General features: G+C 43.1%; 1 protein-coding gene across 6 annotated transcripts in view; it reads left to right on the forward strand.

Moving 5' to 3' along the window:
* ELAVL4 (ELAV like neuron-specific RNA binding protein 4) overlaps positions 1–16,220 on the forward strand; it is a 127,330-nt gene that overhangs the window by 100,773 nt on the left and 10,337 nt on the right. For all 6 annotated transcript variants that reach the window (XM_006879658.1, XM_006879654.1, XM_006879657.1 and 3 more), the window contains one exon: positions 15,941–16,094. In XM_006879658.1, the coding sequence (XP_006879720.1) occupies positions 15,941–16,094 (154 nt within the window). The remainder of the gene's footprint in view (positions 1–15,940; positions 16,095–16,220) is intronic.

The raw sequence follows: 16,220 nt of genomic DNA on the forward strand, positions 1-16,220 counted from the left end.
GGACACACCTCACCTTATATTTCTTCACAATAGCATATGTTTCTCAGGCCTCTGCTTTAAAGGCTGTGTGCTAAGTCTTGGGATTTAGCAGTGTCCTGGAGATTCCCTCCTTCACGTGTGCCAGAGGGGTATAGACACTGGGTTTACACTCTGGGACCTGTCAGAGCAGCCTAGCACTCTACTTGGGAAACTGGGCACTTCTCAGCATTTCAGCCCTAAGCCCAGTGGAGATGATCTTGCCCTTTAAGGTTTGTTTGTTTTTAAATTTTCTACAAGTTTATTTATAAGATTTGAATACATTGTTTTCAAGAACAAATTCTTTTCATTTCCCTCATCCCCCCGCCCATCAAATTGTACAACCTGATGATTAAACACCCTCCCCTGGCACATCCTCATCTGTCTGCTTGCAGCCTCTCCCACCCCTCCTGGATCCGTATACTCGTTCTACAATAATGGTTTTATACAATATTTATCCTTGTGGGACCGAATTAGTTCACTCAGCAAGGTTTTGAGGTGCTGTGTTATTATTGTTTCTTAGTTGCCTATTTTGTTATTATCTCCTTATTCTCAACTCTGAAGCTTTGGGGGAAATGACTGTGACTTCTTGGAAGGAAATAATTCTCCATACTCCTTGACTGCACCCGATGATGCCTGAACTTCTCCATTTCAGGGGCTTTGTTAGAACAGCCCCTGAACTGGTATTAATTTCATCCTATGATTGAAGAGCTCTTAGTGGAAACCAGTTACATTTGGTCCAGTTCCATTAATTAAGACATATAATTGGACAGTTCATTAGTACATTGAACGAGAGGGACATGTCTACCAAAAGTTTGGATTAATGTTCAAATTACATTGAGAGCCTTCAGTAGAAAGTGATTTAAAGTAGAATTTGAGGGTGTGGTACCATTCACATTAAATCTTCCAGATTTTAAGTTTGAGAAACAAGACAAGAGGAACATCCACCACTTTGCTTTGAAGGTCTTATCTGGTAGGAAACACAAATATGCACAAGACCAGCATTAATACAGTGAGGTTAGGCAGTTGTGGGGCTAGAGGGGAAAATAGGGAACAGGTCGAAGTTTGAGAGGGAAATGGATCTGGCCAAAGTTAAGCTCCAGAAGGTTCATCTGGCAATGAGATGCCAACTTGGGAAGGTTGGTGAATGAAACCAGCAGCTTGCAGGCTGCTGTGGTGGGTTTTGTAATCAGCCTTAGACTACTCAGGCTCCTCAATCTATTAGGAGCTTTTTGGCTCATTTGAAAAGCAAGGCATGCTTATTTGTAGATAATTTAGAAAATACAGAGTCATACCATGAAAGCAATACCAGTCATTTCCAACCCAATACTGTTAACATTTTTATGTTTCCTTCCTCTTCTCATTGAATCACAAATGTACAGATGATTTTTGTCTCTCATCTTCCTCTAATAATTGCATTAAGATATTAACTTAATTTAAAAAAAAAAAGAGAGAGAGAGACTTCAAGTAAAACCTTGTTAAGAGCACAGCCTTCATGCAAACTAGGGATGTGAGTGATTTTAGGACTAGATCTGGGATGAAGGGGCGAACGCACTGCTTCTGCCACATTGAATGAACCGGTGAGGGTTGGCACTCAGGCACCAGAGACGGTGAGAGAATAAGAAAGCAGCCTTATCGTTAAGCAGCAGCACAGCTCTGTGTAGAGTGAGCAGGGATCGGGTGGGGGGGGGCGGGTAGTGAAGGCTCTTCAGAAGGAACAAATCTCCCCACTCTGGGAAGGAAGAGAACTACTCTTCCTCCTTCCCCCTTGTGCTCAGAGGCTTCTCCGCCATTCCTCCACCTTCTCTTTATTCTCCTAATAGCAGTAAGGGTGCCTCCAGGGGATCTTTCCACACTTGAGTTTTGCAGGTTCCAGTTTCCCCCCTCCTCACTCCTTTCTCTTGCCAGGGGTCATCAGGGAGCCGGTCTCCCCCCTTCCCTTCTCTCTTCCCTGCTGCAATTCACCTACCTTCCTAAAGGCCTCCATTCCGCTGAGGCATCTTTTCTTTGCACTCAGCATAAGCAATTATTTCTCCTATCACTGCCCTTAATGCTTTCCGGAGAGTTAGCAGATCATTTTTTTGCTGACGGATATCACCCCACCCAGAAATGATGGACTGCCTCCTTCAGTCTTGTTAATAATAAAAAGGCATTTTCTCTCTTCCCGCCCCACTCCCACCCCCTTCCAGCTCTAGTCAGAGCTCAGTGCAGGAGCACTTTCCTGCCAAGGTCAGAGGGGGCGGCTGGATCACCACATCCCCAAGGAGCCAAGAGAGGGCACGTGGCAACACCAGCAGAAACTGGAGACCCCATTACCCTAATTGTACCCGACTGCCGTCTCTTATGGGGCATTTGATTTGACTTTTCTGCTTAACCTCCTTTAAGTGAATCATTTCAGTTACAGGAGAGGAGTTGGAGAAATAGAATTCCAGTGTCTGAAAGGCCGTTCATTCAGTGTCCTGGGGCAGGGTTACAAAAGAAAATTGTTCGTGTACAGGTTGAGAGGACACTTTGGGTGTCAGAAGTCCATGGAATGAAGTCTGGGGACTTAAGTCTACAAATGTAAAAGAAGCCCGCAGTGTGATGTGAGCTATTTAAAGAAAATCAGTACAGCCTTGACTACATTAGAAGGGTGGATTCCAGATAATGAGGAGTGGGCCCTTCCTGTCCTCTCTTTCAGTCTACCTGAGATCTTGTATCCTGCTCTCAGGTTCACGTTTTAATGAGATTCAACACCAAAAGTTGTCCAAAGGCAGATGGTAAATAGGACACTGCACCCAGTTCAGCCCATAGTGGTTACTGTTCTGTTTTCTAGGAGAGAAATTTCTATAATGGCTGTAAGGCTTTAACTCAGTACTGTATTCAAGTATCTGAAAGGAGAATCTGTGGATCTGTCAAAGTGGAATACTTACCGCTTTCTTATTCCATGTAGAGTGGTAGTGAGTCGCTTGTCATCAGAGGCATTCAAGTAGAATCATTAGGGTTGCTACAGAAGGGATTCCTGTACCTGACTAGATTCTAACTTAATGACCTTAAAAGACTTTACCAGTGCTTAGATGCAGTAACATGTTGTCTCTAGGCCTAGGGGAGTTTCATCCAGTTCAGTAAACACTACTTGCATAGGATTAGTTACATGTAAATTGAAATAAAATTAAGAGTTCTGTTTCTCAGTGATACAGGCATACTTTAAGTGCTTAGTTTCCTTGTGCAGCTTACTGACTACCATATTGGACAGTACAAATAGAGAACATTTTCATGGTCCCAGAAAGTTCTGTGGGTCAGGGGTGACCTAGAGAATTAAAGAATCCCTTTTCCATAGTGACCATGCTGCCTCAGGGCAGAATGGTTGGGTTGTCAAAGATCACACAACACCCACTCCCTCTTCCTTTGCCCATTGTTATCCATTCAAAGGGACTCTGAAATAAGAAGGTTAAGTCCTAGCTCTGTCATAAACAACTAAGGTGACCTTGGACAGTTTACTTTCCTTCTCTGAACTTATTTCCTCATCTGCAGAATGGCCCTTTCCAGCTCCTAACAGTCAAGTCAATAAATATTATAGCGTGATCTTTCCAACTTGGTAACTTTCCAGAGCAAGTGAGAGTTTGTGCCAAACACACGGCTTTTATTTCACCATCCAGGTTAGTTGGAAAGATCTCAGAACTTAGAGTCATATCTGGATTTTTTTTTTATTTTTTACTTAACTGTATGACCTTGGATCAGTACTGGACGTCACTCAATCTGAGTTTGTCATCTGGAAAATGGAGCTAATTTTATCTCCCTTGCACATAATCATGATGTATAATGAATAGGTACTCAAGAGAGATGCCCTGTAATTAAGATTATGGTGAAAATTATCCCTTCAGGTGAAAATGATGTGAGGAGAATGGTAAGATTGGTGACATGTTTCAGGGATGGATTAGAGGATCTGCTTCTTGCTGGTAACATATACACAGGTTTTGTATAGTAGAAAGTGTTCTTTGACTTCCAGGTGCCCCTGTATTCTTGTCTATCAATCTTTCATAAAGCTGGAATCACGGGATGCAGCTCAGTGATGAGACTGTAAGCTTGGAGCCCTGAGTTCAAGATCAGATTTTCCTGTAACTGGCTGTGGAGCAGCCAAGACATATCTCTCTTTTGGAAAGCATTGCTCAGTCAGCAAGATCCTCAATATGTGATCCATAAAAGGGAGCTCTTGTGACCTGGTGGTAAGGAACTGCTCTGCCACCCCAAAGGCAAATGGTTCCAATCTACCAGCTGTTCCATGGGAGAAAGATAAACAGTCACCTCCTGTGTGATTTTTCTCTGTCAAGAAACTGCTCGGGGTGGTGAGGAGGCAGGGGTGGGGTGTGGGGGAAGAAACTAAAGGGTCATCAATGAGTCTATCCTAATTCACTGGCACCTAACAACAACAACAGTAACAGGTATATAAGGTCATCACCACATCATTATTCCAAAAAATTTAACTACTTATCCAGCCTACTATGTGTCAGGTACTCTACTGGATATTTTCAATTCTTTACCTCCTTCTCGACATCAAAATCAGATCTTGAAGAAGAAGATAAAATCTAGTGCTTGTATTTTGTTATACATTTCATTGCTGTTTATTGAGTATTTTCTGAGTTTCTGCTCTACATATGGCTTTAAGCTAGACACCGTGAAGGGGAAGAACAGAGGAAGGGTCTTCTGAAGTCACCAAAATGCTCACACTCATTGGGCAAATGAGTTTTGACAGATGGCCCTAATGAAAGGCAATGAAATAGCTGCTGCCTCTCTTATAAAGTGTTTGTTATAAGTAGACACCAAGGCGTGAGCAATCATTTTTCATTATTATTATTTAAAATGACATTTTTATTGTATACTGGTTTACTTACAAATTTTGTATACATTGCTTTTCACACTGGATCTTTCCCATTTCCTTTACCTACCCTTCCCTCCACTCATCAAACTTTGCAACCCTTTGATTAACCACTGCCACCAGCCATCCTCACACCTTGCTCTCCCCTCTCCCATTGAATCCTTACACACCTTCTACAATAACAGTCTTACATGAGAGCAGTCATTTTAAATTAGACCTAACAGAGGAAGGAGCATTCGTGTGGACCTTGAAGAATGGATAGGAATTTGCTTTGCTGGAATGGTGAGCAAACAGAAAGAAGAAAGGCATAGAACTAGGTTTCAGCACATACTCTGAAAATTGTGATTGTGTTTCTGCTTGAACTGAACCATAGAGTGCTCAGAGGGCCTAGTAGGAGACAGGAGGATGGACTATATTCCACTGGACTTTGAAGGCTCAGGTCAGGATTGGAAGTCCCTCACACAACACTGGACCATATACAGACTTTGAATAGGGAAGTGATACTGTCAACACTCATTGAAAATAGTGTTGTTGTTGTTGTTTTTGTTGTTGTTAGGTTTTGTCAAGTTAAGTACAACTCATAGAGACCCTGTGAGCAACAAATCTAAACTCTGTCCAATCCTGTGCAATCATCATCAATACTGATACACTTGAACCCATTGAGGCAGTCACTGTGTATTATGTATCTGGTTGAGGCTCTTCCTCTCTTTTGCTGACCTTCCGCGTTTCCAAAGTGTGATGTCCCCGTCCAAGGACATCTCCTGCAGCATGCCTAAACTCTGAGAGATAAGGCTTCACTATCTTTGCTCCCAGGGAACACTCTGTCTGCACTTTTTCCAAGGACCTTATGTTTGTTCTTTTGAAAGTTCATGAGATATTCAGTATTCTTTTCAATCACTACAACTCAAAGGCATCATTCTTCTTCTGCCATCCTCATTCATTATACAGCTCTCAAATACATAGCAAGTGGTTGAATTGATCATGGCCTGAATCAAGCACACTGTTATCTTCACACTGACATCCTTACTCTTCAGTATTTTGGTCAGATCCCTGACAGCAGGCTTGTCCAGTGCAATATATCTCCTGATCTGCGTACTGCTGGTACTAAGGGTGTTGATTATTGATCCAAGCAAAATGAAATAATTCACAATTCAGTCTTTCTCCATCTATCAGGATGTTGCCTATTGGTCCAGTGGTGAGGACTTTTGTCTTTTTGATGTTGAGATGTAATCCATATTGAAGGCTACAGTCCTTGATCTTCTGTAGCAGATATTTCAAGTCTTTTTCACTTTTAGAAAGGAAGGTTGTGTTATCTACATAACACAGGTTGTTGAGTCTTCCTCCAACCTTGATGCCACATTCCTCTTCACAAAGTGAAGCTTCACATTTTATTTGTTCAACACAGAGATTAAATATGTATAGATATTCCTGATTTTAAACCATGCAGTGTCCCTTTGCTCAGTCCAGACAACAGCTTCTTGGTCTAGGTATAGATTTCATATGAGCACAATTAATTGTTCTGGAATTCCAATTTTTCTCAGTGTTAGTAAGTTTGTAATGATATAGTCAAATGCTTATAGACACTAAAATGTAGACAGACATTCTACTGACAGTCTGCTTTCAGCGAGGATCCATCTAACATCAATAGTGATATCTCTGGTGCCACAGCCTATTCTAATCCCTGGTCGAACTCCTGGAAGTTCCCTGTTAATGCACTATTCTAGTCATTTTTTTATGATCTTCAGTAATATTTTGCTTGCATGTGATTTTAATGATATTGGTTGATAATTTCCACATTCTATTGGATCACCTTGTTTGTGAATGGGACCGAATATGTATCTCTTCCAGTCAGTTAGCCAGGCAGCTGTCTTCCAAATTTCCTGGCATAGATTGGTGAGTCCATCCAGGGTTTGCACATGTTTGTTAAAACATTTCGCTTGGTATACGATCAATTCCTGGAGTCTTATTTTTTGCCAATGCTTTCAACACAGCTTGAACTTCTTCCTTTATTACTGTTGACTTTTGTTCATATGGTACTTCCTGAATTTTTCAGTGTCAACCATCAGGTTTTTCCCCTGATAGAACATATGAAGTTCCAGGAGGGTAATCTATGAGGTATGAGGCCTTCAGCTCTTTCTACATTGAGACCATAGAAGCAGAAATCTTCCTTATCTGTATGTGGGGCTTCAGGCAGAATAATGATCCTCTGCATCAAAGATGTGGTTTCTCATAGCCAGTTGGCTTCTTACTTCTATCTTTGGGGCTCCTGGAGGCAGGTCTAGAGTTCCCTGAGAGAGTTTGTTCCTAGAAGGCCTTGGAAATACCAGAGTCTGTTCTTGGATGCCACTCTTCTTGTCTTTTTAGAAAGAATGCCCCTCCCTTCCCCAGGGACCTGTCTGCTCTGGGGAGTTTATACTCACTCAGAGAGCAGAGTGCTTTAACAGATTGGGGGAAATCTGCAGCCTGATATTCTGAAATGATCTGGTTATGAGTGTATCTCCTCTGCTAGACTAATTGCATGGCCTGTGTTATATTCATTTCTGCACCACTCGGGTCTAGCTTGAGGCTTGATTCCATAGCCATAATATAAAGCCATGGTTTACTGAGCACTTATTTTGTGCCAGGCATTGTACCTAAGCATCTTTCATATAAGAGATTGTTTAACCCCCACATAGCTCTGTTATAAAACTCCTGACCATAAATCCGTTATTTGAATAATGAAGCTAAGAAAGATGTAGTAACTTTCCCTGAGGTTACACAGCAAGTAAATGTTTGAAGTTCAAATCCACATCTTTCCAACCCAAAGCTCTTGCTCTTAACCTCCGCATCTTTTTCATTCCATAGTAGGTGTTCAATTCCATAGCAGTAATGAGAACTTCCTTAGACTAGCCTGTCTCAGAACACAGTTATTTTATATTCTAACTTGCACATATCAGTGAGACCTACAGAATAAGGTATGAGAAGGTCAGGAAGGGTGTTCCTGATGAAGGTAGAGGAAAAATAAGAAAAGGATAGGATTTACAGAGAAGACAGATTAGAACTCAATAGAAAGGAGAACTTTCTCAACAATGGCGAAGCCACTTCCTGCATGGCTTTTCTGTAAAGACGATTTCAAAGATGATGCTTTCTTTTGGGCTCACCAGTTGATGGTGTGTGCTTTTGATTAAGAACTGACTCATAACTGCCCCTCCAGTGGGTTTTCAGAGTTAGTAAATCACACAGGAGGCACTTTTCCATCCTTCTCCCTTGGAGCAGCTGATGGATCCAAACCACATCCCTTCACTTTGGTCCATATGAGAGGAGACACTGCCCCATGGAAGTTGGGGCCTAAAGCTGACCAAATGCTTCCTGTGGGGATGCAACTCCCAGAGGAAGGAGATGGCTTCTGAGTTCACTTGCCCAGTGCCTCTGAGAAACCCTCTGTTCAGAGTAGTCATTCCGTCTCCCCCGCAGAAGGGTAGAAAGGGGCCTACAGTGTTACACTAGGGCTCTCACCGTGTGGAGGGGAATATCAGGAAGGAGGAAAGAAACCCCCTGTCAGGAACCACGCTCTATGTTACTTGTTTTTGTTTGTTTGCTTATTGTGGATTCCTTGAAGCAGCGATACCGCTAGCACTCAGTTGAGGGCCTGATACAGAGTACATGTTCATGGAGGAAAGAGAGTGCACTCTCATCTGCTAATAGCAGTGTTTTCTTCAAGAAGCATGGGTGAGAAGGATTGTGTTGTCCATATCCTCCTTTTTCTCTATTACGAAGGGTCAGAGAAACAAAGGGTAGTGCTGCTGTTTCAGGAAACATTTTACCCCCGACAGTGCTGTTCCCCAGCCTTCCCAGCTCAAGCCCTGGCTGTGAGCAGGTGCTGGAACCAGAAAATGCTGTGCTTGGAGAGCAGAGTGGGTCTGAGAAGCAGCCTCAACAGTCACTCCCGCGGCCCTGCACTGGATGACTTCCCTCATCTGTGATGAGCAGGAAAGCTTGCCTTACCCACCTTACAAAGAATCACTGAGAGCAGCACTGTGGCATCACTTCAGAAAATACTCCCTGGGTGTGAAGTGGTGGGATTTTCGGGAATGTGTTAGAGGAAATTCACAACAAGGATGTGAGAAAGGAAGACCCAGACCCTACCATAGTGACAGATAAAGATAGTACCTCTATGGATGGCCACTAATAGTGTTCCGGAGATTAGCCTTCTTATTTGGTAAAGTTGGAAGGTGTGTCCTAGTGAGGGGCAGATCTTACCATTTACTAGTTATCTGCCAAATTACAGGAGCTCTGGTGGCCTAGTGGTGAGGAACTGTACTGCCAACCTAAGGCCAGTGGTTTGAACCCACCAGCAGCTCCACACAAGAAAGATTAGCAGTCCCCTCATGTGTGGTTTACAGCCTGTGAAAACCTGCTCAGGAGTCAGCTATGAGTCAGTTTCAATGAGACAATGACAACAGCAACCACAAAAGTACAAGTAGAAACTGAAACCAGACCAAACTTAATGTCATCACTTCAGTTCCAACTCACAGCCACTCTCCATCAGTTTTTAAGGCTATAAATCTTTACGGGGAAACACTACCTATCTTTCTCCTGCTGGGAAGCTGGTGCGTTTGAACTGCCAGCCCTTCATTTAGCAGTCTGATAGCGTTATATGTGCTGCATCACCAGGGCTTCTTACATATATGCTGCTGTTGTCTTTGCTGTGTGCAACTGAGTCAGAACCAACTCATAGCTGACCCTCCAGTGGGTCTTCCCCTGCGTCATCTGGTGAATTTGAACCACCTGCCTTTGGGTTGGCAACACAACCCCTTACCACTGTAATTCTTGACAATAACCTGCCCAACCAGAATTGTTCCACATTTTATAAGTAAAGAAACCAAGACCTATTGTGACCAGTTTACTTATGCAGGGTCATACAACTAGTGAATATTAGAGTTTGCTCATAAGCAGGAAAGTGTTTTTATTAGACTTGGGGCTGTCAAGGGGCTTTGAGCCAGCACAGAAGAAACTGCAAACCTTCGGTTTGCAGCCATCCTCCTTCAGATCACCTTCACCTATTGGGAGAGGAGTAGCATCCCTGCTCTTGGTTCTTCCTGAGCTACGGAGTGAGGTCACTGCTGACCTAGAAATGCCACTCTTATCTTCAGAGATTCTGGATGAATGAAGTGAAGCTGGTCCTGGCTGTCTGAGGCAAGGCAGGTTCTTCACAAGGCTCAGTCCAGCATCAAATGCTCCAGGCTCTAGGCCACTGGCTCAGTGGGATTAACTCCAGCAATGCCTGACCCTCTAGAGGAGCTGAAAGTCAGTGATTTTTTTTAAAAAAAGTACTCCATAGCTGACCCCATTTCTTACAGAGTGGAATTTCACTCCTCGATAGGGTTTTCAAGGCTGTGATCTTTCAGCAGTAGACTGCCAGGCATTTCTTCTGAGGTGCCTTCAAGTGGATTCAAACCAAAACTTAGTCAGTTAGTAATCAAAAGTTTAGCTAACAGTGGTAACCACACAGGAGGGCTGTTATCAGCCACTGGTCCCTGGCTGCACCACACAGCCTCACACCATCTGCCTGACCACTGGCTCATCTCAACTCTGACTTTTTATAGCCCTTTTAATCTGTGATTAGTTCCTTCGCTACGTCCAGTTGCATCTCTATATAGCCCTGGTAATGTACATGTCTCTGGCGTTATGATAAATGGTCTCTGTGTTTACTCATCCATTCTTCCATTCAAGTAATGTCTATTGAATGTTTCCTTTGTGCTGTCTTTTTCCTCATTAAGACTTCGTGATCTTTTAGGGCAAGAGACCATGCCTTATTCTTACTGTCTCCCTAGAAACCAACACTATGTAGCTCCTAGTGAGCTCTTAGGCAGTGTTTGCTGAGAGGAGACCTCTAGATGAGTTCGCTCTAAAACATGGCCTTTCAGTCCTTCTGGCCCTAGATACTAGGGAATGAGAAACCTGGCTCTGAGCCCTTAGCTTATCGGGGAAACATAGCTGTAGTTCTGGTTGTTTGACTCTCAATAACCCCCCCCAGTGGAGGAATCCGAGGTGTAGTTAACCTCAAAAAAGCTGTGAACAGCAGCATCAGTTACCATAAACTGTGAGTGTTCGTTCATCTTTTAGTAGGTGTTGAGTACCTTGCAGAAATCCAGTTCTGTTTGGGAAGGCAGAGCCACGTATAAACAAGCACAGCCTCGGCAACTTCAGGGAGCTCAACCAACCTGATGGAGAAATGGCAAACCAAATTCTGAAGGGGTCAGATACTGTGGGTCACTTAAGACAGACCAGTAGAAGAAGAGATGGCAAATCAAGAAATGGGTAAGACCCACGAGTGCATTTCTGATAGAGCACAGTAGAGAAGCAGTTTCCAGGAAAAGGTGAGAACAGAGAAGACTTTCTAGAAGAGGTGGTCTTTGAGCTAAGAGCTGAAGAAGTGGGTAGGAAATTTTTCTCCAAGAGCTAAGGTATAGAGATAAGTGGTCATTGCCAGGGGAAGGACATCATGCTTGGAAAGGTGAAGGGACAGTGAGAGTGAGACGATGGGTGAGATGGTTTGACAGAGTAACTCGCGTAATAGGGACAGGTGTGTTGGACAGAGTGAGATTGGCTCAGGATAGGGCAGAGTTCAGAGCTATTGTTCAGAAGGTCGCTAAATGTCAACAGTCAACACACAACAGCACATTACAGCAACAGCTCATTAAGGTTTATCTCAGTAATAGCCAGTGTTTCTACAAGGATGGCCCTCATTACCAAGGACATGTCACAATGATGTTTTCATTTTCTTCTCATCATCCTCCCCTATTCCTGTCTGATAAATAGTTCTGCTGTAAAGTCTGTTCTGTGGTGCCTTCCGTGTTACCATAATGCGGAGTAAAACCCCTTGAGACAATCACATAGGTCCTTGATCCCTGAGCCTCCTCCTTCCCTTTACATTTGTTTGAACTCATTTCTAATGTGGCTCTTCAGTGTCCTCAATTACAAACGCACACAGAAGCCTTCCATACAGTCTCTCTTCCTCTCCCCACATGCTGAGAGGGAGCCTGCAGATCCTGCTCATGTAGCCTATGCTTGTAGGAGACGGAGTCACCTCAGGCTGGCTTCTTCACTCCATCAGCAGGAGGAGGTCCGCGAGGCAGCTTAGTCACTTTCATCACTTAATCTGTTGACTCAGTGTTTATTTTTAGATATGGAACTCATAAAGGGACCTAGTATCTCTGTCCCTGAAATCGAGTGATGGCATGAGTGAGTAGTCTGATGATCCTTCAATCTTCTCTGCCAAACCTCGTTCTAGAACCACTGTCCTCTCAGATGCAAGGCACACTTTGTTAGAGGAAGCTTAGTTCTTAATGCTTATGGTTCAGTTGGACATGTACAATTCCTTTTCTGCTACTCTTACTTTGTTGTTCTGTGGCTACTTGCTTGCTGCTCTGACACTGGAAACTACTGGTACTGACACTGGTATTTCACACAACTGGTATTTCAAAGCTACTGGCACTGGGATTTCAAATCCCAGCAGGATTATATATGGTGAACAGATTTCAGAAGAGCTTCCCAATTAATTCTGACTAGACAAAAGTGTCTGGTTATCCACTTTCAAAACAGCCAATAAAAAAAAAAAAAACAGCCAATAAAAACTCTCTGAGTCATGACAGACTATCCTCTGATAGAGTGCTTGGAAATGATCCTCGTAAGATTCAGAGAGCTGGACAATGACTAAGGAAGACAGAAGAATTGATGCCTTCGAGTTGTGGTGCTGGAGAAGAGTCTGGACCACCAAGAAAATAAAGAGGTCTGTCTTGGACAGGGTCAAGCAAAGTTTCTCCTTGGAGGGGAGGATTTTGAAGATTCATCCCATATACTTAGGGCATGTGGTCAGGAGAGACCGGTTCTTGGAGAAGGACATTATGCTCAGAAGGGTAGAGGGACAGCACAGGAGAGGAAAACCTGGTTGAGATGGATTGATATAGTAACCCAAGCAATGGGGGTTGGAGTGTCAGAATTAATGAGACTGGCTCAGGCCAGGACAAGATTCAGAGTTGCTGTACATAGGGTCCTTATGTGTTGCAGGCAACTCTATTGCATATAACAACAAAGATTGAAAACTTGAAATTTTCTTTTTAACTATGAATGCAGTACCATTCATGCTCTGTTTTTCACTACCGGCATACCATATTATGTGATTGTCTGATTCAAAGGGGCCTAAGCCAGTCCATCTCCAGTCTGTCTCATCTTGAGAATGCCTAGAATGTCAATGTTTATGCATTTTATTTAATTTTTCACTTCTGGTTTTCCAACACTCATACTCAGAGAGATGATACATCAAAGGATACAAAGGTTACGTCAGGGTGTTTGAGAAGCTGGACTCTATGAAAAAGAATGTGGCATCAGCGTTGGAAGATGCTCCGCCTCTAACCTTCAGTATGCAGTTGATACAGCCTTGATTTCTGAAGTGAGAAGGACTTGAAGTGCTTGGTTCAGAAGATCAAAAATTGCAGCCATCTCAACATTAGGAAAATCCATAAGCCACATTGAGTAGATGTAGAAAAGACTGAAGTTGGTAATGATGTCATCTTGCTTGAATCCACAATCAACACCCTTGGTACCAGCAATCAGGAGATCAAGAGACATATTGCACAGGGAAATTCTGCGGTCAGTGACCTCTCCAAGCTATTGAGGAGCAAATAATATCAGAGAGAGCACTGGTGGCCTCATGGTAGGAAGCTGCACTGCAATATCAAAGGAACACAGTTCAAATCCACTAGCTGTTCCAGAGAAGAAGAATAAGACCTCCTCCCCTGCCATTTACTATCTCTGAAAGCTCTCTGGAGGGTCAGCTATGGGTTGGTTCTGACTCGACAGCACACAACAAAAGTAATGCTAAACTGATAACTAAAGTGTGCCTCATTGAGGCCACGGTCTTTGAATAAGGACGGTGAATAAGGATGACAGGAGAATTAATGCATTTGAACTGTGGTGTGGGAGAAGAGCACTGAACATGCCATAGACTCCAAAAGAACAAATGTGTCTTGGAGAAAGTGCAGCCAGAGTGCCCCTTGGAGACAGGCATGGTGAAGCTTCATCTCACTTACTTTAGGCATGCTTCTAGAAGAAGCTATTCCTTGGAGAAGGACATCATACTTGGAAGGGTGGAAGGAAGGTGAAGGATAGGAAGACCTTCAACCAGGTAGATTGACACAGTGACTGCAGCAATGAGTTAACATGCATCACAGATTGTGAGGGTGGCACCGGATAGGACAGGGTTCAGCTCTGTTATTTATGGAGTCACTGTGAGTCATACTCAGTTTAATCACAACTAACAGCAGCAACAACAAAATTGGAGTCGGGAGCTCCGGTGATCTAGTGACAAGAAGCTGTGCTGCAATCCCGAAGGCATGCAGTTTGAGGCCATCATCTGCTCCATGGAAGAAGGTTGGGCAGTCTCCTCCCGTATGATTAATTATCTCTGAAAACCCCCTGGGGGGTCAGTTCTGAAGTTGTAAGAAGTTGGTGCTGGCAACACAAAGGTACATGGTTTGAACCTGCAAACTGCTCGCTGGCAAAAAGAGGGGCAGTCTCCTCCTGTGTGATTAACTGTGTCTGAAAACCTGCTGGAGGGTCAGCTATGGGTCAGTTCCAACTCTACCATACACAACAAGATTGGAAAGCACTCAAAATACACATTTGCTACAACAACAGATATTAACCTAGCAATAGTCCTAAAGAAGGCGCAGCTCAGTTTTGTTTTGACAGTTTTGTTTGATTCTGTTCTGTATAAGGTCGCTGAGAGTGAGCACGTACTTGACAGCAGCTAAGCACAGTTCCTTCTGCAGACATGCTTTTGTGTGTTGCCACACGCCTGCATAATCTCACCCCTATAGTCTTGGCAAGCCTTTAGAACTAGCTATATAGATTAAATCAAACTCCCAACAGAAAAACTCTGAAGCTTACAGGTCTCTTGTTGTCCAGCGTTGTCAGCTATGCACTGAAATGACTGCTTTTATCATCTATTCTGAGCCATAACCACCCCAGAAATAGCTTTAGCAGGAAAGTGCTTTTGTTAGACGAGCTGTAAATTATACTTCAAATGTCTGATGTTGTTTTCTTAAAAAATAAATAAATAAGTAAATGAAAGTCTAAAATTAATGACTGCTGGGGTTTGCTTTGCTTATGTGTACTGCTACAGATTTGGCTTCTTGCAGATGGAATTTCAGATCTGTTTACACTTCTGTGTTAGCTTTTTGGGGAGAGAGAGGGGAAAAAAAGAGCGGTTGAGAGATCTGGGAGGACAAATTTACAAAGTCAAACTTAATATAACCATCAGCGAGGATTTCTGTTTTCTTTTCCACTGCCCTCTCCCTCCCTCAATGCTTCTGTGCCCCTGTTTTGTTTATTGTGGTTTCTCCAATCTGCTTCAAAGTTAGAAGGCAACTGGTCCTTGCAGATGTGGTGACAAGGTCACATATCTAGTTTCACAAGCAGATGTTCATTCAGCCCCATTTCACCAGCACTTTGTCATTCAGCGAGAGCAGACCTTGTGGGAACAGATTGGAACAACAAAAAGGATGGGACATAAAAAAATCTTGCCGAGAACCTGATCGCTTCTGTGCGTTCAAAAAGGAGGGGTGAGGTGGGGAAGGTGGCAGGAGGGAAATGTGCAGAATGGAATTTCATGGGTTAGGGGATTTTTCTTTTTTTTCTTTTTTTTTTGGTTTATTTGAAGATTATTATGTGTTGGATACAGTAAATCATCTCTACACCCACATTCAGGAGGTAAATCTTCAGAACTCCATGCGTGGGTAGCTCTGCATTTAACAGCTGCCATACAGTAGCTGTTTTGTTCTGCACTTAGAGACCCTTATCTGTGCATGTGTTTGAAGTTTTCTCCAACTCTCCTTTTGTTCTTCTGTTGCTGTTCTCCTGGTTCTCATTACTATTATAAGAGTAGCTAAAAATCTGAACTACTGAGTTTTTTAAACTGACACTATGAGTTAAAGCCATAGACAAGGGCCTATCATCTAGGTTGTGACTCAGTGTCTATACTAAAGGTGATTGCCTGTAATGGATTCTGTTTCTCTTGCTTTCTCCCAGGTCTCATACGCCCGTCCAAGCTCTGCCTCAATCAGGGATGCTAACCTCTATGTGAGCGGCCTTCCTAAAACCATGACCCAAAAGGAATTGGAACAACTTTTTTCGCAATACGGCCGTATCATCACCTCACGAATCCTTGTCGATCAAGTCACAGGTTAAGTATTTCTTTGTAATTTCTTTCCTTGTGTTTCATTGCCACCATCCAAGTGAACTGTTACCCATTGGAGCTGAGGGGTGATGGTTGGTTAAGGAAGTGAGTATAAGCCATGAATAGATGCTT

This window comes from Elephantulus edwardii, unplaced genomic scaffold (assembly GCF_000299155.1).
Source record: "Elephantulus edwardii isolate Elephantulus edwardi_28Jun2011 unplaced genomic scaffold, EleEdw1.0 scaffold00005, whole genome shotgun sequence".
Classification (NCBI taxonomy): Eukaryota; Metazoa; Chordata; class Mammalia; order Macroscelidea; family Macroscelididae; genus Elephantulus; species Elephantulus edwardii.